The sequence below is a fragment of the Clupea harengus genome, chromosome 18, assembly GCF_900700415.2.
Source record: "Clupea harengus chromosome 18, Ch_v2.0.2, whole genome shotgun sequence".
Classification (NCBI taxonomy): domain Eukaryota; kingdom Metazoa; phylum Chordata; class Actinopteri; order Clupeiformes; family Clupeidae; genus Clupea; species Clupea harengus.
Window position 1 is genome coordinate 4,081,202 of NC_045169.1, and position 26,147 is coordinate 4,107,348.

At 45.1% G+C, this 26,147-nt stretch overlaps 1 protein-coding gene across 2 annotated transcripts; it reads right to left on the minus strand.

Moving 5' to 3' along the window:
* Positions 1 to 5,335: 5,335 nt before the first annotated feature.
* LOC105904312 (phosphatidylinositol transfer protein beta isoform) lies at positions 5,336 to 25,758 on the minus strand. Of its 2 annotated transcripts, XM_012832187.3 has the most exons (12): positions 25,659 to 25,758; positions 22,446 to 22,476; positions 19,991 to 20,136; positions 19,498 to 19,589; positions 19,335 to 19,342; positions 18,380 to 18,454; positions 17,987 to 18,070; positions 14,699 to 14,776; positions 11,218 to 11,325; positions 10,907 to 11,029; positions 9,281 to 9,359; positions 5,336 to 5,811 (listed from the first exon to the last, which is right to left on the minus strand). In XM_012832187.3, exons 1-11 carry the CDS (start codon positions 25,676 to 25,678, stop codon positions 9,312 to 9,314), a joined length of 813 nt encoding a protein of 270 aa, XP_012687641.1. In that variant the 5' UTR covers positions 25,679 to 25,758; the 3' UTR covers positions 5,336 to 5,811; positions 9,281 to 9,311. The 2 variants fall into 2 exon arrangements, with proteins under 2 accessions (XP_012687641.1, XP_012687640.1); XM_012832186.3 differs by lacking the exon at positions 9,281 to 9,359 and having other exon boundaries at positions 5,338 to 5,811; positions 25,659 to 25,752.
* Positions 25,759 to 26,147: the final 389 nt, after the last annotated feature.

Below are 26,147 nucleotides of genomic sequence, written 5' to 3' on the forward strand. Positions count from 1 at the left end.
TTATTATTCACTTGCTTACAAAGGAAAAATCTTTCGAAAACACACAAATAATAATGAAAAAGATGAATACAAAAAATAAAGAACTTTTCTGGTGACTATTATAGCAAATGTAGAGCTTATTCTTCCAGCAAATACATACTGAGTATAAGTGATAATGTGTAAGATTGTTTTTGCATCATTAAATCACCATAAAATCATTTTATTTCTAAGAGCATGCATTAATAGCCCATAGTGCCTACAAAAATGATAAACATTATTTTTATATTTTTTATTTGCAGAGGTAAAAGGTAGAGGTAGAATTGTATCCTGGAAATGTGTAAACAGTTCAGGCATTTGTTGATGTGGTTTATCTCTATACCGGATTCAGTAAGTTCCGAAGTGTCTTTTGCTTCATACTGTCGTGATCTCAGTCATCATGATGTGAGTTAGTAGCTGACCCAGTCACCTTCAATGTACTTGACACTCACCATCTATTGCCCCCCCCCCCCCACTGGAGTCCAGTGAAGCACCCCTAGGTCACAACGACTGCATTAAAAGTAGGTTGTAGGAGCCAGATTAGCATTAACCTGAACCTCCCACATGTCTGACTATACCACAACTGTGGAGAAAATATTTTTTTTTAGCTAAGATTTCTTAGACACAAAGGCATTAAATAGGGATTTTGTACTTTTGACATAAGTCTGCCATGATGCTTAACATTTTGGGTGGTAATGAATTTCAGCCTAAGCACTGAACACGGAATTATGATTTAAAGGGAACACTTAGCGTGTATGCTCACTTCAACCAGGTGCCTGTAAATCAAACACACCTACTTGCTTTGTGCTAGACTGGTCCCATAGTACTACATTTCAAAAACCCATCTAACAATAACACATACTGCTTCTTATAGCACACAACTAGCTGCCATCACTGGAAACAAGAGGGCTGTTTGGGGGTGGGCACAGCCAACCCCTCCCCGTCTGCATTTAGAAAAGAGTATTTTAAACCCAACTGCCTGACGCCTGGGCGACTTCAGATTGTTCCCACTTCCGTAGCGGCGGGCACATGTGACCATTCTTCTTTGCAAACACAGGCCAGAGTGTGTGTGTGTGTGTGTGTGGGGGGGGGGGGGGGGGGGTGGTGGTGGGGGTGGGTGTACATATATATATATATATATATATATATGTGTGTGTGTGTACAAGGCAGGATATCTCTGGAAGGGCAGGCGGGACATTCTTCCTGCTCTCTCTCCAGGCTGATTCCACTGACGTTTCCTACCTCTCCCCGCTCAGCTCCGGAGGAGGATGTGGCGTTCCGTGCAGAGGTGGAGGGCTGGACCTTCCTTTCTCGTGGATAACGCTTGGAGCTCAGCACACACTGACACGCCACAGCTCTCCACACACACACACACACACCAGAGACTTGTGTGCTCACCCCCTTTCACTGAAACACAGGGAGTGTGTACCCACCACACGCGTGCCTGTCAGTGGAGGCCGTGGATTCAAATCTTAGCTGTATCGCAATTCTTTTGAAAAGAGGTCATTATTTTCCAACAAGTCTATCCATGACTTTCAAGTAAATCTAGTGAATCTGAAAATAAATAGTGATTTCTAAATGTGGCATAGAGCTTTTCTAAAGTTGGAGATTTAGTCTAGTGCATAGAGGCATTTTGAAAAGGGCCCCCGCCCCCCCCCCCGTTTCCCATGATCCTCTCCTGATGTAGGCCCCAGCATAATCTCAGGGCTACCTGGGTCAAGAGAAGAGACACGGAATGTTCCAGAACTTTGCTGCATCACTGTGGTGGAGTGTGTGGATGTGTTGTGACAGTGAAATGTGGTTACAGCTGTTGGCAAGACTGAAGAACACCTGGAAAAATGGGAGCACGAGAGGAGAGGAAGAATGGATGAATGTGTATGCATGAGGACAAGGGGAAGGCTTGGTTTGGTGGGGGGTTGAATCCTTCTGGTATATTCCATGGCACATGGCTTATCTGCGCCTGCCAGCTTGGGCCACAAACAGCCAGAGGGGGTGAGGTCACGAGGAGAGGCAGAGGGGATATCCTCTCAAGCGCACGCACATACACACATCTCCACTTCCACAATGAACACCACCACCCAGCCACACACACACACACACACACAAACCAGTAACAACCAGTCTGTGCCACACACAGCCAACCTCAACATCCACAAACAAAAGCTCACAATCAGCTGACACGCACAAAACCACCCATCCACACAACTGGCAACATATATATACATTGGCAACATCTTCCAGTACCACACACACACTCAACACAACCAGAAATACGATCTACCCACGAACCAACTAGTGGACAAAGAACAATACACACACCAGCTCATGATTTGCTGACTCAGACACACATAGGCACAGCTGGTGCACACACACACACACAAGACCAACACCACGCACAAAACCGGCAAGGACGAATAAAATCCCACTGCAGGCACCAACAAGCAAAGACGGGCTCTGACTCCCAAGCATGCAACCACATGCACGCTTATTAATGGTCAAAAGTCTGGATGAAAGTCTCACCCCAGCACTCAAGAGGCTTGCTAAAGAGTCTGAGAGGCACATATGCAATACAACAGTCTCTCCAGGAATTTGCAGTGTTGTATTTGCAGAAATTCGCAAAAATGTAAGGATTTCAATTTTCTGTTATTACCTCAATATTCCTGTAAATAAACCCTACATGATTCCAAGTCATGGAATTTCTGCATTATTTGCAATAGATTTTTATTTAACTCAAAATCACCACAATTTTAAGCACGTTTGGGCACAAATTCAGTGACTTTTGGCTGCAACAATCGGACCGACCCAGCTGAACAGAAACATCCAAGCAAGACCAAAACACATGCAACAGCAAGTCGGTGTTGAAATTTATTGGACATGAGTTCAATTACCAAATAGGTATTTTTTTTTTGTTTGCAGGGAAAAACCTGCAAACCACAAAATCAGACACACAGACGGTCAAACAAACACAGCACAATATCATACATTCACTAACACATCCCCTGAATTTCATCATGATCAGAAACAGACATTTAAAAAGGCGTACAATTCATTTGTTTTTGCTGTGTGCAAGATACAGTTAACCGATTTAAACAAAAAAAGACAATTAAACCGTGATTACACAGATCATAGAATATAGAATATACTAAGACTACAAACAGATTTCCAGAGGCACCGTTCTCTTCAGTACGATCAGCGTTGTGTTGTGTAAACCATGATGTTGGGACTCCTTTGAAAAAAACGAGACAACCAAGTAGCATGTCAACTGCAGGGCGTGCCCTTCACGCTTAACTGTCCAGTATGGATGGGTCGGGTGGTCCGGTCCGAGTGTCCATCAAGATTGGGGTCGGACCTCGAATGCACCAGAGGGGCTGTTTGTTTAGAAGCACTAAACCAACTGTGTACACACAGCACTGTGGTCTGTGCTAATAAGGTTTCCAATGCACCCAGACTTGTCCGCGATGAAGGGTATGCTAGTTATACCATCCACAGGATGAAGTACAGAGCACATGCAATTCCAGATGAGATCCTTCAGCACAATCAGGGGTCGGGCAACTGAAACAAGGATGTAAACTCTGATAACTCACAGGTGGTTGGAGCCCACTGTGGGGTCAGAAATAGGCATAGGGAGGGAGGGAGGCAGGGGGGAGTTTTCTTTTTAGCCGCAGGTGGTGGGGAAATGGTTACATGGGTAAAAAAAAAAATGTACGAGTTTGCACAATTGAAAGATATGTTTTGAAAACACTCCCGAGATGGGTTTACGGTAAAAACAAAAGAACTTAACGACTGCGTGGGTATAGTGACGAGCTAACAAAAAAAAAAAAAGCTTAACGACTGCTGCAGTGCTGGTGATCATGTCTTCTCCACCCTGAGGAGCAGCGAGTGAAACGATACTAGTGAAAGGGCTGCGATCGAGTGCAAACCCACACAGCCTATGGGACCATCATCCAAATTCATTCCATTTATGCATTTAACAAGTATGTCTATGCATTCTGGGAGAGCTCATCACCAAAACAAAAACAACAACAACAACAAAAACATCTAAGGCATGCCAAGTTGTATTGTTAAGTGCGGGAAAAAGGCCAACTCGGTGCAATATGAAAAGTGGAAAAGGCAAACTCGGTGCAGTGGGCAGTCTCAGGTTTATGTCGTACGGTGACCCGAGAGGCACACATTCATGCAGACGCTCTCAAATCTTGTAGGAAAGTTAAAAACCCCCAGACAGTAAAGACGGAAGAAACCCACAGAATCATGAGGAGGTATCTAAGGCAGCGTGGCTTACTGAAGGGTTTAACGCAAGGGGACACCACCTCACAGCCCAGTCTATTGGCCAGATCATAGGACGAGGCCAACGTGGGGACACCTGGAACTAGTGGAGGTCCGTTAGTCTAGTGCATGCTGGTACAAAAATCTTCCCATGATTGACTGAAGACATTTAATGACTCCATTTGAATGGGCATCCATTCACTGAACTGAGGGGCGTGGGCCAGTGCAGGGGGGGGGGGGGGGGGGGGGGGGGGGGTAGCTGATCATGGAGATCTTTGGGAACCCGGGAACGGTGTGTGGATGCGCGTGTGCATAGCTCAGTGGAACGTGCCACTGCAGAGCGTCCACATTCTCTACTACATCCAGCCCCGGCAAGGCACTGGTCTGGTAACAGGAGTCACTCCGCTGCGGTGTTCAATCACAACGGATAGATAGGCACTCTTTTAAAGAAAGGCCATCAGGTTCATCTCCGAGTAAGCGCAGAGAGAGAGAGAGAGAGAGAGAGAGAGAGAGCACATCCCGTGCTGGGCTCTAAGAGTGTGAGAAAAACTGAAGCAGCTGCGTTTGTAGTGAAAACCATGACAACCGCAATATCTAGATTCTAGAAGCACCTGTGTGCGTGTGTGTGTGTGCGTGCGTGCTTGGTGGCCGAGACATAAATGGACAAAATACGGCAATACGGCATTAATAAACTAAATACCTGTAGAGATCTGCCCTTCCAGCATGCAGAGCAGACCAGTCACGGCATAAGCATTCACACCTGGAAGTGTGTATGTGAGTGTGTGTGTGTGTGTTGAGACAGTAATCTCTTAATGAATGCTGAGGCAGGAGAGGACAAGAGAACAGGGATGTGAGGGGAGGAAAAAAAAAAAAAAAAAAAAAAAAAAACCCCAACCCAACAGCCCACAAGTTCTACCCTGCCCAGAGAAAAGAGATGTGCATGTCAGCTCTGGCAGGGGAAAAAGACGACACAGACACGAAGAGCAAGGCCTTGCCTCCAGTGGAATGACAACAAGAACAAACTAATGAATATATACTTGGGGGGGGGGGGGGGGGGGGGGGGGGGGGGGGGGTAAAAGCAGCTAGCTAAAGTCAGGATAAATCTTTTCGGAGAGCTCGCTCTGATTCAAAGATGAAAGCCGTGCCAATTTTTGAGATATCTGTGCTTTTTCCTCTCCTGTTGTGTACGGTCAGCCTGCAATCGCTCTCTGGAATGAAGTGACGGGGGAACTGAAGGGGGAGAGGCAGTTCTAACGCAGGCTGGGTGAAAGAACCGTTCTCTGTCATTCTAAAAGCACTGGTAATTCTGTCGACAAATTCTGTGATTGGGTCAATTGTCGGGGAAACAGTTCTAATGATCGACAGTGACAAATCCCATCCCTCTACATCCTGATTGGGTGGGAGGGCGTAAGAAGCTCTGTGGTTGTTTCGGGGGGGTGTAGGTGTTCGTATCGCGGTCGCAGCCATGGTGAAATGTTGCTCTCATTCGTCGGCAGCAGCGCTGGTTCCTCGCACTTGACCCTGTTTGCGAAGCTGAGATAGAGGACAAACAGAGAGGGGTGAGAAAAGTAAAGGGTGAGAAGTAGTTCATATTACACAATAACACATAAACCATACAATGAATAACCACCCGTGATGCTGGTTAAGTGTGAGCATGCCAAAGACTGAAATTCTGCACAGTTCAAGCAGATTAGTGTGACTCGACAGGTCTTAAAAAGGTGCTGGAAGTGATGTTAAAGCAGCACTAAGGATTTCTGTTCCAAAACTAGCACGCTAACTACCTAAAAGTTATGCAAACACCACCAACAGGCCGATTGACACTGATAGAAGCTTGCCAACACACGAACTGGTGTCTTTTGGCAGTATAGCTGGCAATGTCATGCTGTGAAAGCTTTTCTTCCATTTTTGCAGGGTATTCGAGCCCGGTATACAGAACTATATAGTGCATATCCTGGATGGCTAGTGGGAAATACACATCTGTCCTTCACATGACCATATTTTATCAAACTGAATTTGAGCCTGGTACCAAAACCCGTTCCCTATAAAATCATACCGCAAAAAGTGTAAAAGTGTTGCATAGTGTTACTTTAACATTTCCTTCTGAACCTTGCAAGACTTAGTAACTGTAGGAATCCACCCAAAAAGAACTGACAGGCAGGTAAGGCCATCTCTAAAAGAAGGTTCCTGCTTAATACAGTAGGACAGTGTTAAGACATTCGTGACAGTTTATAGAGCTCATGACCACACTAAAACACGTCCTTTTCTTTCTACAACATTTTTGCATTGGCCATCAGATTTCCAAGACTGCTAAAGTGCTCGAAAGGTGGCCGAATATAGCAGCTTTAAGCAGCATGTATGTAGATGTGGCCGTTTCTTTTATACCGTAGACAAGGCAGGAGAAGGGCTCTGGGATACGGGATTCTATGATATGAGGAGTTGGAGCTTGTGTGTCAAGTGTAGGCTTTGAGAAGCAGCACTTCACACTCTTCACGGCACGAAAAGAAAAAGCCCAATTAGTGGCTAAATCTGAAATGGCCTGAGCAGAATGCACAAGATTCGGCCCATAGGCTCAACGCTGAGGCGAACGGACGAGAGAGTCGCCGCTCCCTTTCTACAGATTCCACAACTTCACCTCCATTACTCCTACGTCTCCAAACTTCTGTCTCTCTCCCTCGCTCACACGCTCACTCTCTCATTTGCAATCATGGCGCAGGTGCTTTTTCCCAGTGCAGAATTCCATTTGTATGTTAATGAGCCTTCAAGGAACATCAAGATTTTTCTTCTTTTTTTTTTTTCCTGGCGGCCTCTGCCAGGACACACACACACACACACACACACATACATATCCCCCACACACTCACTCACGCTCACACAAAGATGCACACGCACACACACACGCACGCACACACACACACACACACACAGACACCTGACGCACCATCCTGTGTTGTGGCAGAAGCATGGAGAGATAAGGCTGGTTAGTGGTTGACAAAAATGGAAAGACCCACAGCTTCCACCACCTACAGACATACAGCTCTTGTGCCCAGGCAGCCTAGGTGCACGTGATCCATCATCTCTCCCACACCCCCACCCCCAATTCATCCATTCATCTCCATCCATTCAATTGCCCATTCATGCACAGCGCTTCCCTGGTCTGCCCACTCAACCACCCACTGCACAGTGAGACTTTATTATCTTGAGTACGATATGGGCAATTTGAAATGAATACGACATGGGCTATTTAATATAAATGTGTTATGGGCCATTTACTCATATGAAAAGAAATGAACAGTGACATTCATCCGAGACAAAGGCGGAACAAACAACACTGTTTATTAAGGTTCTGACTGACTACTTAACACACTGTGGCAGAAGGAATCAATTGCTTAGTACGGGGACAACAGTTCAGGGGAGGGAAAAAAAAAAAAAAAAAAAAAAAAAAAAAAAAAAAACCCGATGTGTGTTGTCAGCAGTGAAGATAATGAATTTGAAAACACACACATGAAGTGGTATCTCTGGCGCTAGGTAGAGAAGCCAGGCGTATGCCCGTCAGCTTCTTAACAATGCAAAAATGTTGATTAAATCACCTCGCCGGCTTCCTTCTGGAGGCAAGCCAGGCGTTTAATCTTTGGCGCTCTTGCCGTCTCGGCCATCAAAGGGCCTGCACTGGCACTGGCAGAACCCTGCCCGACTACGCCAACTCAGAGGTAGGCACTCAACACAGGTCGGCCCGCTTTCTACTTCTTCAAATGAATAACACATGGGGGGCTGAGGCTGGAGAGAATACAGAGTGAGTGTGTGAAAAAAATAAAGAATATTGGGGTGAGTGGGGAGGAGGAGGAGGAGGAGGAGGAGGGGTAGACACATGAAAGCCCTGCACTGGAGCAAGGACAGGAATGCTTTGGCGGGAGGGAGCTGTCTCAGGCCAGCCAGGGATCAGATTCCTCTCCTGCCTCTAGCCCTGAAGCAGCCAGAGGGCTCAGGGCTCGATGCGGAGCGCACAGCCAAGATGAACAAGTGCACTTCTTGAGCTGGACTCGGAGCTCGTATGGTTTTCATTATACTTTCATTTGGGGTATGGGTGCTGTTCTTTTCTTGGTACTAATGCATAGCTGCCTGCCTGCCTGCCTGCCTGCCTGCCTGCAAGAGTTTGGGGGGAGCCAAGCTAAACTTCCCAAAGGGGTAATTCATTGATCGCCTGAGAGGCATATGGCACGGCATTCTTGAGTGTGGCATTCTGGTGGTATGCGCCATAATATAAAAAGATCTGAGAACGGAGGCTCTGTTTTGTGTGTCAATGGCTTTGACTACCTGCCATCCAGCAAAGTCTTTTTTGGCACACAGCTGGATTCAGTTGTGGAAGCCAGAGGGTGATATGAGAGGGCAGTTTGAGGCGCGCACACACACACACACACACACACACACACACACACACACACACACACACTCCTCCTGGACCCCCTACCTCACATTTTGGTTGAGTGGCTATTTAGTTGGTCTGCCGTACGCTTCATGACTTGGCAGAAGTTTCATATTTCTCAAACCTCTGAGGTTATTGATTAACATTAAGAGGGACGAGACACGAATAGGCTCCACACTCAAATGTCACATCTACACAATTATACCTTCAGCTTAGCACACAGCACTAAATGAATCCTTCACATCAACAGTAATCTTGACTTACAACATGTAAACAACATGTAAACAAACGACATCACATGAACCGTTTAACATATGAACAAAATAAACCTTCGGGTGAATGTGAGTAAAATGATCATGCACCTCAGAGAAACCCCCGCCATGCAAACGAGCGAAAGAAGGAAAAAGAGAAGGAAAAGGGGAAAGAGAGTGAGAGAGAGAGAGAGAGAGAGAGAGAGAGAGAGACAGAATGATGAGGGGGGTGAACACAGGAGAAGCAGAGCATCTGTTGCCAACCCCCGTGGTAGTAAACGGAGCCAAGATGTCTGCTGGCAGAGCCGGCCCCCTGCGGAGTTGCACTTACACAGCCTCGCTCAGACCTACACCTGGAGCGGCTACTCATCTGAGGCCTTCGTTCCTCGCACCAAGCCCGTCTTACGCATCTAGAAAAGGAGACCATCAGCAGACTCCGTGAACAAAGTGAGGAGGATATTGGGGGGAAGTTAGTAGGGCGGCAGAGACGGACAGAGTTTGAGAGACAGAGAGGCAAGGCAGGATTGCAGCGACTGCAGCAGGAACACCAGCTCCCCTCTCTGTTGGTGTTAGTAGACATGAAATCTGTGGTTGAGATTGGGAAAGAGAGAGGTGGGCTAAAGTTCAAAAGGTTTAAAAAGTAGAGTTTGAAAAAAAGACTACAAAAGACTAGTAGGAGCTACTCACAATGGAGTGTTATTCCTATGTTACTCAATGAAAAACTACCGATGAACAGAAAGGTTTTTTTTTTATGAGTTCGAGCGCCACCTCCCTTGCCCAAAAACCACAGATACAGTGATCCAACAGTCATCTCAGTTCATTGCTTAGGGCCTAATGAGGCACTTAAAGGAAGGCAGGCAAAATAATTACACATCGACGAGCAGATCAAAAGAATCACAGAGGAGGGATTAATTACATTCGCTGCGTTTTAATGATTGTGGTTACGAGAAAATCAGTAGTGACAAAACTATAGGCTTGATTACATGGACTAGCACTGGAATGACACTGGGGGTAATTGGCAGGCTCTGAACGCACACAGTGGCAAGGGATGGAGAGAGCAGAGGGGAAAAGATCTCAACTAAAGAGGAGGTCTGAAAACTGACGATGGTCTCTGATGAACTATCCCATTACGCCATTACTCGCTACACGCAATAGTACCTCCTAGAGCGGCAGAGCCTTACACTCAAGATCTATTTTAGGAAATCATGATGAGGTCCAACTTCTGGTGTAAACTGTGGCAGAACCAAACTCACGAGGAGAGGTGGGTCCCTGACTGCTAGGGTTTTTGACAGGGCAGCACTAGATTTAAAACTATTCCCAGTTGCAGTTTATACAGTAACGGAGCAACTTGGTTCCCTAACACCCATCAAGTTACAAAAAAAATAAATAGAAATTCAGTTTATAAAAATACATTTCCTTTCCCACAGATCTTTTTGCTTGTCTCTTCTGCTAGAACATTTCACTCTGGCCTATAGTAAAAGAATGATTTGAACGAGTTCTGCGGCCACCCAGTCCATATAAGGAACTTCAGTACATTAGCCCCAGATCCAAACAGACATGCCACCCATGGTTGCCCCTCAGGCCACTGGGCCCACTATTTCACACAACTCTACTAGCCTGATTTTATTTCATTTGATTTGGACGAAGATGATTTTTTTTAGCTGCTTATGTTTTAAGCTGCTTATGCTTTTTAAGAGTTCCAATAAGAAATCATTAGGGATTTTTTTTTTTTAAATCTGTCTGTTATTGTGCTAATTTGTTGATGCTTAACACTTCAGAAGGGAATTTTCCATAACCAAAACACAGCACATGGATACAAAAGAAAAACAAACGACTCCAGGACTATGTAAGGGAATGTGTATGAGTGCAGGTGACGGGACATGTTTGTGTTGGTTTGAGTTAATGTGCAGCCCTGTGCCTCTGTGTGTGTGTGTTGTGTGTGTGTGTGTGTGTGTACCTCCTCCAGCTCTTTCTGTGTCTCCGCCTCCATTCTCCTGATGTCCTCCATGGTCAACTCCACCCACTTGTCAATCCAGCAGAAGAGCTGGCGGTGGAAGTTGGTGAAGATCCGCTTCTCTTGCTGAGAGAGGGAGAGGAGAGGAGAGGAGAGGAGAGGGAGAGGAGAGGAGAGGAGAGGAGAGGAGACAGTATGGCAATACATGAAGACAAGGAGAGAAGCTGAATGAAAGAAAGGTAAATGTGTCCCAGAGGTTCCCCCTCAGTAACCCGGTGCCATTGAGTGCTGTGTAGGGTGTCCAGGATGCTTACTCTGTGAATGAAGCCCTCCACTTTGCTCTGCAGGCCCCACCACTTGAACTTGACAGTGACCAGTTTATAAGCACACATGCGGGGGCAGTCTGTCTTATCGAGCTCCTTCTGCAGGGAAAAACACACACACACAAGCCAGAAAGAGGTGACCACCAAGGACACTCTGTGTGTGTGTGTGTGTGTGTGTGTGTGTGTATATATATATACACGTCTCTGTGTGTGTGTGTGAGTATATATGTCTCTCTGCGTGTGTGTGTGTGTTGTGTATATATATATGTCTCTGTGTGTGTGTGTGTGTGTGTGTGTGTGTATATATATATATATATATATGTCTCTGTGTGTGTTGTGTATATATATATATATATATATATATATATATATATATATATATATGTCTCTGTGTGTGTGTGTGTGATGATGTATATATATATATATATGTCTCTGTGTGTGTGTGTGTGTGTGTATATATATGTCTCTCTCTCATGTGTGGTGTGTGTGTGTGTGTGTGTGTGTGTGTGTGTGTATTAATATGTCTCTCTCTGTGTGTGTGTGTGTGTGTGTGTGGTTGTAGCCTGTGGTGTGTATATATATGTCTCTCTCTGTGTGTGTGTGTGTGTGTGTGTGTGTGTGTGTGTGTATATATATGTCTCTCTCTCTGTGTGTGTGTGTGTGTGTGTGTGTGTGTGTGTGTGGTGTGTATATGTCTCTGTGTGTGTGTGTGTGTATTTGTCTGTTGTTGAAACCTTGTATCACATGACAGACAGGACAAACCCAGTGATGCCCACAGTCACATTCGGTAAAGGAGAAAACAGCACTGCTTAAAATGCATGGACATTTACGTATTCAATCATACAACTTCTGCCAAACACGACAAAACAGCGCACCGCTTTGACAGACAGCAATCTAAAAAAGGGCCAATCTCAGTGCTCCACTTATCACATTCAGCTAAAGCCCAATAAATAGGTAATGCTTTGGTGGCGAGGCTTGGTAAAATGACAATCAGTAATGGAACAGCTGAGTTTTTTTTGTGCATCTTTGATTAAAAGTGAGGGGAAAAAACTGGGTGTTCCAGACAGTGACAGAGAGGGGGAGATAGAGAGTAGAACAAGGGAGAGAGAGAGAGAGAGAGAGAGAGCATAAAGAGGTTTAAGTCTTGATAAAGGGAGCGTTTCCCGGCACATGACTCCATCGGTGACACTGCTCCCGCTAGGACTGCCTTTGTGGCCGGCGAGCGCCGATGAAAGGCCCCGGTAACGCGATAACGGCACGGATCAGCCACGCAGCCGCGTACATTATTAACACCGGGGACCCGCCAAATCTCTCCTCTCTCTCTCTCTCTCCTCCCCTGCTCTCACGTTCCCCCCTGCCTTCCACACTCCCTGCCTCCATCCCAGAGAGCGTACCTGCTTAATTAATCATTTGGATTTTTACGGAGAGAGTGAAGGGATAAAAGGCCCCAGTCCCCGTTGCAATAACCAGCATCCCTTCAACGTTTGATAACATGACCAGAAAAAAAATTAAAAAGGTGTGTGTGTGTGTGGTGTGTGTGTGTGTGTGTTGGGGGGGGAGGGGGGGCATCATGAAGAGAAGAGAGGGATTAAAAAGAGGAATGCGGGAAAATAAAGAAAAAAAGAAAAAGAAAATTGCAGCAGGTTCAGAAAAGTTGTCCCCGCCAAACAGAGAAACTCGACTTTAAAAGGATTCCACATCAAAACGTTTAGCGGTGACATTTTTCAACTCTCCCGCTCAAAGGAGGAAGTTTTGAGGAGTGTGAGGGGAAAAAAGCAGGGCTGCGATATGGGAGAGCGCACGCGTGTGTGTGTGTGTGTGTGTGTGCACCGAGATAGACCACAGGTGTCGGCACAGACAAACCGAGGTTCTGCTTTGGCGTTTCAGCTTCTCTCTCCGTTTGGAGGCAGGGAAAATCCCATCTAATTAAAAAAGGCTTCCCAATAAGAATCGGAAAGGCTTTCAACTACTTTGGTGGAAAGCTTGGTGCTTGAAGAGTTGGAGCTGTGCCTGGCGAACTGCTGCAGCAGATTCATTCCTGTATGGGAAAGTAAAAAGACTGACGATTTGCAAGTGTTCCTGATGCCATGAAAACTTCCTCTATCGTATATAATCCCTTCATTTTAATAGAGAGGTCATGTAGCTCTGGGAAACTGAATAAATAAATAAATAAATAAATAAATAAATAAATAAATACATACATATTGACAGCATGTGCCAACAGTGGGCGCGGAACATGTACAGGCATAACTATCTCCACAGGAAAATCTAATGAGCTTCCTGTGTCTTCACGCGTCACTGAACTCAAAGTTAACGCATTTGATTCGGACCGCGATGAAAATCGTCGATCAGATTATTATAGTCTTCAGTCGTTTTTTCACCATTGCGTACTTAAGCGGGTAGAGAGGATCCTCCGTGATCCATTCCTAATTCTGTCCCCTCAGTGTGAGCTGTTAGCGTGGCAGGCAGACGATATAGAGTTCAGCGGTGCGAATTGAATCGGTTTAAGAACTCCTTTGTGCCTGCTGCATCAGTCAGAATTTTAAACAGCAGTCTAAAATAAGCAGAGGCTAGAGAGACTGCACTGCAGGACAAAACCCCACTGATGGATGCCTCAGGTTGAGCTTTTGTGTGTGTGGACTCTGTAAAGTCTGTTTGCTGGTGTAGAAAGAAAGAAAGAAAGAAAGAAAAAAAAAAAAAAAAAGGAAGAATCTCTCTGTCTATGCAATTGGTAAATGGACTGGAATTATGGAACGCTTTTCTACTCATAGAGCACTCAAAATGTCTTACAGGTTAATGCCTCAGACGTCTACCCGCACATCGGGATTTGAGCACACTTTGACACTTGAACGGCTCTTCTATCTCCTGAACCGCTGTCGTCGTTTGACTCGCCAACTATCACTTTTATAAACAACATTGACTACAGGAGTAAAAGTCTGCTCTGACAACACAAGACACTTGATGTCTGCAAAGAACAAAACAGCTCATTGAGAAAAAGGAGTTAGTTCTTATACAGACAGCCGACACACACACACACAACACACACACCACACACACACACACACACACACACACACACACACACACACACACACACACACACACAGCCCAGAGGGCAGCCCTAATCTAGCCCATCAGTGTGATTTCTATTACGCTCAATTAGAGCTGAGAGAGAGCCATTTATCTTCATCACACCTCAGCCTACAGCTCCACCGCTTTCTCCCCCTCACCCTCGCCTCCCCCCCTCGACACACTTCCCCAGCTTTCCCCTCATACCCACACACACAACCTCATCCTCTTCTCGCTCACACTCTCTCTCACTGGCATTCACACGCCCTTCACATAGCTCTTTTTTACACACCTACCCACCTTTTCTTCGATCCATCCCCTAATTTTCTTTTCGCCCGTCTGAATGTCCCTCTCTCCAAGCCCCCCCCCCCACACACACCCACTCACCCTCAGGGGTCCTTACCTTCCAGTTGGGCCCCAGAGGGCCCCGTCCAGTCTTGACTGATTTGAACTCCGCTGGGTCCTCATCAGGCTTATAGTCCTAGAACAGACAGGACACACAGCAAACAGCCATCAGGAACATGCCAATATGGAAAGCATAATGTACAGTCCACCAATAAATCTCTGTGGCATTTCTAAAGCAGATTATTACACAGGTAGTAAATTAGAGTAAAATCGACACATTAACACATTTCCAAATGCCGTCATGCTAGGTGCCCGTGAAAACCCAATACCCATCAAGCCATGACCTCAATTCTCCAAAACTTAGCACATATTCACCTATTCGGCTGGTCTTAGGGGACAACCGACTGTTTGTGAAGATGCATTTGTGCAGACACACACACACACACACACACAGTTTGGACAACTGGGCTTATGGGACAACCGACTGTTTGTGAAGATGCATTTGTGCAGACACACACACACACAGGCTACTAGAAGAAATCCACATGCACAAGGATGTGGTGGATCTCAAGTTCATCAAGTTAATCATTTCTTCCCAGCAAAACCCACTTAGGATAACGACTGTTTAAATGATTTTATTTTATAATAACAGCACACAATATGGTAAAGCTTGGACAGAGATGCTAAAGCGAATCCATTGGATCCATGTATGGATGTTTGTGTGTGTGTTCTAGTTTTAAGCAACACTTCCCTGCCTGAGAGAGTGAGAAGACCCGAGGGATGGGGGGGGGGGGGGGGTCGAGAGAAAGTGACCAACAGACGAGAAGTAGTGATGGAAAGAAGTGAACTTAATGAAAAGGAGGTAGGGAGACGGAGGGTGTGAGAAGGAAGGAGGGAAGGAGGGAGGAATGGTAGCCACTAAAGCAGAAGAACGAAAAAGCTTTACATTTCAGCACAGCTCCGGGCTCTCGCCACTGTAAATAAATCATGATCTGCCTGGAGCTAAAAGCAGCGTTTCAGGCTAGCAGTCGACAGGAGGGAGCTAAAAGTGTGTGTGTGTGTGTGTGTGTGTGTGTGTATACACACACACACACACAAAGACGTGCACACCCCACCTCACACACAAAATAAACCAGGACTTCTTCAAATTACCAGGTTGCAGTGCCTCGAAAAACAATGCGTGACTCTGCACTAATGAGGTAGGATGAGAACTGAGGTGAGGAAGATGAGCGCGCGCATGCGTGTGTGTGTGTGTGTGTGTGTGTGTGTGTGTGTGTGTGTGTACGCAGGGGCTTTAATTACTCTAACTGACTGGTCGGTGGTGCCGCTCGGTGGGCTGCTGGCGGCCATGCCTCGGGCTACGGACTGATAGGGCCCACAGACACAGACTGTTGCAAACAGCTACAACACTGCTGCTTCATTAGCTACCAAGAACCACACACACACACACCGGCCCCTTCCTCTCTCTCTCTCTCCCCCATCTCAGCTTCTCCATCTCCATCTCTTGCAGAGGACCAGGATATATTAGGCATCTACATTGCTGCCCACACACACACACACACACACACACACACACACACACACACACACACACACACACACACACACACACACACACACACACACACACACACACACACACACACACACACACTAGTGGGTCATGGGAGGTGGCAAACTAGTGCCAGTCTAAGAGTTCTATTCAACTTTGCGGTGAATAAAAACAAAAATATTTATTTCTCTCTTTCCCAGTGCCGCTAATGTGTCAGTTTGTGCCGGTGGCTTTGACCGCTGTTCTGTTTACCGCGGCGAGCGAGCGAGCCGGCTTCTTTTGGGTCTCAGCTCGCGTTGGTGTCTGCTGCCGGACGGCGGCACTCATGTGAGCGGACAGCCGCCCCGCAGCGCCACTGATCGCCAGTCAGATCCCATCTCTGAGACGTCTGGCTCAGGGGGTTCAAGGGCGCCGCGGTCAGACTGGCCTCAGACCAGTGGGGGGAGAGAGGGACGGAGCAGAGGGAGGAGGAGGAGTTTGACATCAACACAACAGGAGGACTGGCTGATAGAAGGGCTGGGGATGAGGGATTTGGGAATACAAATGTATCTCTGGTGTCACGCCTTCCAAAGGGTTTTAAATGTGTACGTTATATTGTGGTGGGGCTACTGTAGGCTAGGGTTAGTGCCAGGCAAAACAACAACAGACAGATGTAACCCAACACAAAATAGAACCAAATCACAGTTTGTAAGGTTTCCATTTTCAGTTGGTGACCTGTGACAAGCAAAATGTTTTTTTTTGGAACCTTTCTATAGAGTACTAGATAAAAAAGGGTATTCAACCGCAACGTTTACTTCATCCTATTTCCAAATGCCTCAAACATCATTCACTTTAGGCCAAGACTGGTGACAACTGAATATCTCTCATTTAAAATGCATGGCTTCAGCTGATACAAAAGTGCCTCGGATCCAAGCACTTTGCCCTTTTTTTTTTGCAGGTGGAATTGTATAAATCAAATTCTTAACATGCCTGAACTAAGAGGAACCCATTATGGCGCACTGATGAATGCATGACGGCCAGAACTCCTCAACCCTTGTCCCTAATCTAGACAAACAGCACAACCTGCTGGGGAAGTCGTGGAGTGCAGTCCTCGGACAGAGACGCACTAAGCTGCTACACGCTCATCAAGCACGACAGAAGGTGTGTTAAGAGAGTCATATTCGCCCATAGGGTCAGTCACACTCTCACCTGACTATAAACTTAGGAACATACATTCATTAATGCCATTAGCTGGTGCCCTTAGAATGACTACAGCACCATTTCAAACTATGAATAGTTCTTTTAGCTGTAACCTATACATTCCCCATAGCATCATGATCTGCTTCTGTTTACGTTTTAAGTCCAGTGTACCGGCAAAGTCAGACAACAGACATAATCTAAAAATGTGATTAATTCAAATGCAGAAACTTAAGCAATATGTGCTACACCCACCACCTCATCCGTGTTTGCCCACAGAGGATCACGTATTCGCTAGCATCACATAAAGCCCAGATCCCAGGCCTGTTATTTTCGAAACGCACAGATTTAGGCACAGGGTCTTTGCCTGCATTCAGTGATCAAAAGGAGAGGCTTTTTATCCAAAGCAACTCAAATATTAGCTACAAAGCAAGCACACAGCCGAAGAAAAAAGAAAAAAAAAACAAACACACTAAAGGCGAGTCTCGTCAAATCACACAGCCCTCGATAAACAAGACGGAGAGCGGGCGAGAGGGGGTGTTTTTAATTCAAGTGCCTTGTTGAATGTTGGGAGTGATGCATATGCATGTGTGGGCCTGAGGAGGGCGCTAGACTTACTCCGGCGGCTACTTGATCTCTGTCTGCGATGTCAATGGGCACCACCTCCACCGTCTTCCATGTTGAGTTGTCAAGTTTATGAACCTGGAAAATGGAATAAGATAAGACACAGGCTTGTTATAGGAGGCAAGTCACACGGAGCGCAGGCCTCTTTACAAGAGTCTCAATAGACAGTCGGCCATAAGGGCAAGTCAGAGATCATATGTAGCGAATACACGTTAACACGTCACTCATCACTTCCATAATTCAACACAATTTAAACCGTATTGTCTTACATAAATATTAACGGAGAGAAAAAAGGTTACCCTATTAAATGACACACATATTAACAGCATTCGTTAGTATATATACCACACAGGGAAAAGTGAAGACTAAATATGTACACGGACTCACATTCTCGAGTTTTCCTTGATCGGGTTTATGCCATGTCTCGATTTTGATTTGGAAGTCATCTTTCATGTATTCATTCTGTAGAGGAAGAGGACCCATGTGAGGTTAGATTCAGCGGGATGTGACCGTGTTCATGGTAAAGGAACTTACTTTAATCAGTTTCCATATTTAAATAAGGGCCCTGTTCTTCCGACAAGGATTAGTGATTTAGGGGGGATTTTACTGTTGACAATTTTGACATGATCTTGGATTTTTGCCTTCTTCAAAGCTGCTGTTGAAGTAGTTGTCAACACAACAAGTCCATGCGCTCAAACCTGCTCAGAAGCGGGCTTATCAACGTAAACAGGATTAAATCAGAGTGTAACAAGCCGTAACCTATCATAGAAAGCCTTTCCCAGGAATCTCCATCTCCACCGTTTATACACCAAAATCACAGGGAAAAGTTCCACGGTCCCCACTGGTGTTTCCAACATATTTAACACACAACCTGCATACACACAGCAGTGTTATGCGCAGTATTTTCAATAGCACCAATACATGTCCAACTAATACAAAACTAGTAAAGATTGAGAGAAGGGTTAACATCTTGGAATGTTGTTGCAGAATACTAAGATAGCTCTTTGAGTAGCCAGAGCATATGTATTTCATTCTAGGGCTCCTGATTCTAAAAAAAAAAAAAAAAAAAAAAAAAATATAATCTTAAATGCTGTTCTAATAAGAACAAAAACAACAACAACAACATCATCCTGTGACTAACCTTACTAGAGGCATCAGGGAATGAGCCGTTCAGGTAAAATAAGGGGAGTGAATGTTCTGAATGAAACAAATAATCAAATGACACACCCCGCTTATGTCTACAGGCACATTCCTGAGAGGGAATTATGACAGCATTACACAGCAGCGCATAAGCAATTAAACACACACACACACACACACACAGACCTTTGAAAACACTTACCGTTACAACTGCACCAAACAATGGATACATGCAAAAACAAAGACAGACAGACAAACAGACAGTTAGAATGGAACCAACATCATGCTAAAAATAAGAAGGAATTTCTGTTCTTTATCTTCTAGTGAGGTGCAGGGGGGGGAGAGCGGAGAGCAGTGCCACTCACTGGTCCGGCAGTAAGGGTAGGCATTCCAAGCCTTCTCGTGGAAGACGAGAGAGCCCTCCGGTGCGATCATCTTCACGAAGGCTGGGACTTTACTGGGAAACAAACACATACCCAATAGTTTACACAGCCATTGCAGAACACATGGGCCTAGATCTCTACTGAATTATAAATCTAGATTATGGGACTACGGGCCTAAACTTTGTCCAATCCCACCTGGGATTCGCACCTGCGATCTTGTGCCCAGCACGGCTGCCTAACCTTTGGGCTAATCTGCCACCCCTAGGCAGAAATTATAAAAGGAGGACTTTCAATCTACAGAGCTAGCATGTACAATTAGATGAGAGTTTGTGCTTTATGCATTACATCTTCAAATACCTGCGTTAACTCTGCAGAGTTATACAGTGCATGTACATGAGTGCGTTTCTTCATATGCCACCTTAGAGGCGCGTGTGTGCGCGCGTGTGTGTGTGTGTGTGTGTGTGTGTGTGTTTACCTCTTCAGGTGGTAGATTTTGTGCGTGTATTGGCCCTTCTCTCCATCCTTCTCGTAGGGCTCATTCTTCAGGACCTCAATGCCCTCCCCTCCCCCAGTCTCATTCTTACTGGCCTCTGCTACGGAGAACAACTGCCCCACTTGGTACTAGAACACACACAAGGAGACACAGAGACATGGCTTTACCTGGCTGCAGCTAAAGACACTTGTGCAAATAAAGCTATTGTTTGACAGTATTTGTACAATTCTATTGGAAAGACATGAGGGGAAAGCAGAAATGTTCTTTTGCGATTGGTGTGCAAATCAGAGAGACAGGTTTCATACAAGAAGCAACTAGTATCACAATAACACGGTAAGGCGTATGGTGTATGTTTTGTCTGACATATGAACACAGAGGTGCTGGAGCTCGGAAAACATAACTGGTCAGTCAAAGGCTGCCATCTAGTGGCCGTAAAATCAGTTCTAACTCTGATGGAGCTTGCGTGCATGTCCACCCAAGGAAAAATCAACGCAGACCTGTTGTTAAAATGAGGACTGGAGTTATTAAGAGAGACTGAGAGGGAGGGAGGGGGGGTGCTGTGCTCGTGTGAGAAGGAACATTATGTATTTGCAAGACTACTGTTATAGAACTACAGCAGAGAAACGAGCTGTGGCTTGTCAAATGTTCAGTCATCAACTTTCCCCGTCAGAAAAGAAAAACAACCCTCAAGACAGAATGACAGCTGAGACACACACACACAGTCTGACAACAAGTAAGTCTCTCTCTGAGCCAAGCCCAGCCTTTAAACCCGTTTGGGAAAGCGATAACCTTATAATGTGTTTGTTATTTTAACATGTTTGTGTTATCTGGAATTCAGCAGCTCCATGTGAGTCAGTCCAAGAGTGATGAGTCACTGCTTCTTGAGAGAGACACATTTATGTCTGCGTCAGTAAACGATGCACGCTGCAATCACGCAAATGCTCGGAAGTGGTTTCTTCTCTGTGGCTGCTCTGGCTGAAGTTTACAGCAGGCTTAAAAGGCATTCCTTCCTCAGAAAACCGTTTTTACGAACGGTCCCCTTTCCCTTTAAGTATATAGTAATTCTGCCCAAGACACCAGCGTGCATTTCTTTCAGAGGAAACACTAGCATTGATGGTCGTAATTCGGGTGGCTTAAGATCTTATGGTGCCACTGAGCGAGTGTGTGTGCACACACAGTTATGTAAACAAGTGGGTGTCGGCGTACGAAGGTGAGGGGGCTGGTGGGAAAGAGGCTTTACGGATTCAAACAAGAGCACCATTGTTTCCGAAGTGGAGCAGTGGAGTTAAAAAAAAAAAAAAAACAAGAGGACCACCGTTTTCATGGGGGGAAATGCTTTTCATTCTCTCCCCACCTAACTCATAGCCCTTATTTTAAACAGATGACCAGACTGTCAAACTGAAATATAGTGACCGAAATCTTCTCCATCCTACCCAAGTTCTGTCTGATGAGTTCACGATCAACCCACAATGACCCCGCTCTGAGCATCCTTCTTACAGTGCACATGAATAGCCAGAAAACAGTGCTTTAAAAACATTTGCTGAAATACATTTGTTTTCGAGCAGGAAAATGTAACCTTTGTGTAACGATCTGCCTGGTTCTTCTCTAGGAGACAAGACCATGAGATGGTGGGGGAACAAGAGTGCTGTGACCTGAGGTGACCTCGCTGGCCTACATACATAAATATATAAAAAAGAATTTCCCCTCCCCCCCCATATACAAAAAACAAATATTTGTAATGACCCATCTATACCTATAGACTCTAAAGAGCAAAAAAGACAGAATTATAAGTGTGACACAGTAATGAGCATGCAATTAGCCATAGTAAGTATCCTGATTGAAGTTCTACAAATAAACTGACGACTGCATTTCTTATTTTCATATGTCTGTTGAGTGGCAAAGAAACCCACACAACCACTTTTGGTTGCAATCCATGGTAAACCCAGGTTCCTGACCCTTTAGAGCATAACAAGTGTATGAGATTAGATTGAGGGGGGGGGGCTAGCACTGCTATGACCGGAGATGACCCTGCTGGCCTTGGCAAAACCGCTTGTGTAAGACACACCTCACGTGTCTTGTCTGACAAGAGGGTCTGAGGGAAACCTGGGACTGGTATGCACTTCGCAGGGGCTTGTGGGTCTTTCAAGTGATTCATGTGTGCTTCGTACAATTGCACAAGTCTTTGCTGGGCGGGGTCACCGGGCGATATTGTGTCTGGGCAGCCTACATAGCAGCTCCTTGTATGGAGAGCAAAAAGACCCTTCCAGCGTTTCATAACTCAATGAGGCAAAAAAGAAATAAAGGAGAGGCATGCCCATTCAAGGGTATTTACTATATGCTATGACCATTTGAGTTGCTACCATCACACTCTTAATCATGAGGCTGCTTGTAAATCTGTGTGTGTGTGTGTGTGTGTGTGTTCCAAGATTTCGCTTACCTCTTCAACAGTGCAGGGTAAGACAACGCGGCTGTAAAAGAAAAGACAATCAAGTTGGTTTTTTTTCAGATCATGATGCATCACATTTTCAAATGTTCTCAAAACATTAAGCTAGTTCTGTCTGGCCAGTTTTTCCAAGAGGCATGAACTGACCTCATTCCTATTATTATTATTATTATTATGCCAAGATGATGAGATGGAAAATGTCTCTTCTTTGCAAGCAGGCATTTTGCTGAGGATGTTCACAGTGTCACACAGACTAACCCTGTTGACGTGTATCCAAAGGTGTGTCGCATGTATGGCAAAGGATAACTGCATAACCCTCTGGTTTCAATTTAGACCAATATCTGTATCTTTTTAGGGACATGAACGTTTACTACCTTTTCCACCCTGGCCCACTTTAGTTCTTAGAACCGAACACTGTAGAAACAGGCCTCTATGTGCCAGTAAGACTGAGCGCAGCACCTCGCGAGCTGGTTTACGGGTGTGGTGGTGGGAGAGCTAAAAGAGGGCCGCACTCAGGAACTGTCTAGTTCCCATTCTAGATAGTTCCATTACACGCTGGGTCCTCCAAAGCTGGAACCACTCAGTGGGAAGCGGACTGGTGTGACAGTACTGGGCTTGCTGAAGGGCCCTGCAGAGTGGAACGGCTCCAGGAGCTGAAGGACACAGCGACCACAAAGGGTGTGGCCATGGCAAACCCATGACATCATAATTCCGAATCCACTCTTACGACTTTCCGTACACTATATGAGACTTTAAAAAAAAGAAGACTGAAAATGAGCAAAGAAAATTTTTTTACTTAAAATCTCTGAAAATAAAAAGGGCAGAAGGCAGGGCAAAGTGTGGTGCTGAAGATTATGGACTGGACTTGCTGGGTAGGTCACAAAGGCATTAGAGCAATTAAACTTCACCCAAATCGACTTCAAGGAAAAACCCTGTAGTAGTATTTAGCATTACATGAAATGTGCAGAGACTGGTGGTTTTGCATGACAGAACTCCAGCACAATTAGAATCACTTCAGCACTGTCCATAATTTTCCAGGACTTCTGTTCAGCAAATGTCCACAGCATTGAGAGAACTAGGCTGAGTGCTCTTCCCCTTACGGCATTATAGACATATGAAACAAGAAGTCTTCTTCAAAGCCATGGAGATTTAAAACCTCGTCTCCTGGATTTTGGTTGGCAGACTCTTGCAGACTGACTACAGTATGTGACATACCTTGGATGTTGCTGAGCTCAACTATAAGCATATCTCTGCTGCTGCTGATTGGAGATTAAGAGTTTCCAAAGGCCAAACTAAATCTCTGTTTAGCGCACACACACACACACAAAGTGCACTGTGTTGAATCCCGTGCAAGGGTAGGGCGCAGCAGACTTGAATGACAAAGTGCGGTAGATGCGGTACATGTAGAGACAAACCACAGTGACAGTTGTGAAGTAAAGTGTGAGACAGATGGACCTAAGTGCATTCTTCAGAGAGACCTTAAGTTATGTATCCATTTTTTTTTTTGCAGGTATGCAAACATTTCATATTTATATATTCTCCTGCTGTATGTAGAGCAAATAACAATGGATAGAAATATCCTCATTAAACCTATAGGACTGAAATGGTCAACCCCCCAAAGCATCCATCGGAGTGCTACCTCAGGTTTAATTGACTCTGAGAGCAGCTCCATCAGTTGGAGGGAGTTTCCAGTGCAAACGCTCTGAAGGCAAAAGTGAAGAGTGAGGTGTGTAAGTGTGTTTCCCATCTGACAGGCACTTTTGTCGGGTCATGCTAACTACGACCTTACAAAGGGACAGGTGCTTTCTTAACCTACTCAGCAAGTTCAGACTTTAAAATGTGCTCACTGCTGAGTGCATGGATTCATGTGAGGAGGGAGAGAAAATGGCAATTAAAAATCCAGGGTATGAACTATTCTAATCTGGTTGTTGACCAACTCTGCTAATCCTCAAATTTTAGGCCGAGCTGTTTCCAGAAGCCGTACGAGCCAATAGCAGCAGAAATATATCCAAGACCTAAACTTGGATTACCCATCTGTTACCACGTGTAACTAAACAACATTACCACAGACAGGAAGGTTCCACAAGTTTTCATAGTAAGTCTTTGCTAGTGATATTCCATACGTTGATGGAAATTAATTATTCATTCCAACACGCAAATTGGGGATGCAGAATAACTTCCAAAATTCTGTTCCATGTGTTGTTTCCACACCGACTTTAGTAGAAAGCCTACTTACACTGGGCGTTAAATTACGCCAGAGTAGTAACATTCTGGTTAGCCAATCTGGCTATCTGTCATAAGAATATCTTATCTGGGTACTGAAATTGGGGGAGCACAGTCATCCTTATAGACAGGTCATCGTTCATCACAGTCAGGGCGAAGTCCACAACACTTTTTTTCGTTTTCAAAAATTCTACATGCAAACTGGGTGGGTACTAATATTAGTTAACGTGATACATGATCAGCAAGGCGACGATTCATTCATAAACATTCACAAAGCTACTAGCACGGCTTCTAACTACCCGTTACCTGATTTAGCGGAATATTCTGCTAACGAGCAGGCAGTGGGCTAGTTCCTGATTATCACCGTAGCTAAAACAGTTGTTTTCGTCGCACACACGTATCTAACAAAGGTTGAATGGTTTTACTATATCTACATTTGTATAGTCTTAGTCTATGTTTAGTCCCTCAATATTCTGAAAAGAGTAAATTACCAGACTTAGCACTGGCTAGCTATACCATTACAGAACGTCATGCTGGCTGCACGTTTACGCAAAAGGCAGAACTTCACCTGGCTGGCTAGCTAGCAAGTTAGCATGTCATTTATCGCTACCTGGTGATATTTAAAAGGACTTAACAACTATACTACCCACGGATAGAATGTCAAAGAAGCATAGACATATGTTCCAACCCAACACTACAATTAAGATAACTGAGCACAACTTTCACCAACAGCTGCTTCACGCAAACTTCTGTCAATGCCGGTAGGCCAGACACAAAGCGAACCGGCTGAATAACGTTCCACCCAAACCACATCCTGACTCGAGAAGTTCAATTTCACCAACACATGTAGCCTAACTTTTCAGAAAGTCCGAAAACAATTACACGACTAACTTATCCGCGTGCGCTATGTTTGCCATACATGTTTGTGTCGGATTAAACTTCACATACCCTTGAAAGTAAGAAAATAAGAAGTATTAAACTTACTATTCCTTGATGAGCACCATCTTCGCCTTTTTGGCTGCGGCTGCGCAATACTGCTGACGTCATGTATACTTATCAACAAGCCCCCCCATTCCGCCCCTTGCTGTGTATGATTGGCTAAACCACGACTATCTATCGTGCCATGTTTACGGGTGACGTGACGTCAAAAAATGCAAACTAGTTTACATTTTTGGCAGTATCGATTTTTTTCCTTTATGAAAAAGAACGGGGCATCTGAACACCATTGAAATGCTATGGACCCTATGCACCAAAGGTACCACTGTGCTTGTAGGAATTCTGTAGTGGTAACGTGGTATCTTTTAGCTTCCCACAGAAATTATCTGCTCAGCAAGAGAACTCCACAGAATTCTAGGAATTCTTTCCCAGATTAGCAGGCAGCCCATTTGTGTTTATGTAACAGGGGGGGGCTGGCTACAACTGAGGTCATTTGTAAAAGCACAATAGAAACCATCTTAATACGTCTGTGCTTTC

Bases quoted from the DNA above. Each gene is read 5' to 3' on its own strand.
- LOC105904312 (XM_012832186.3), bottom strand. From the start codon at position 25,678: ATGGTGCTCATCAAGGAATA. The intron at 11,326-14,698 runs GTAAGGACCCCT...TTTTCCCTGCAG, and splicing joins CTCTGGGGCCCAACTGGAAG to AAGGAGCTCGATAAGACAGA. The intron at 5,812-10,906 runs GTACACACACAC...CCTCTATCTCAG, and splicing joins CACAGAAAGAGCTGGAGGAG to CTTCGCAAACAGGGTCAAGT.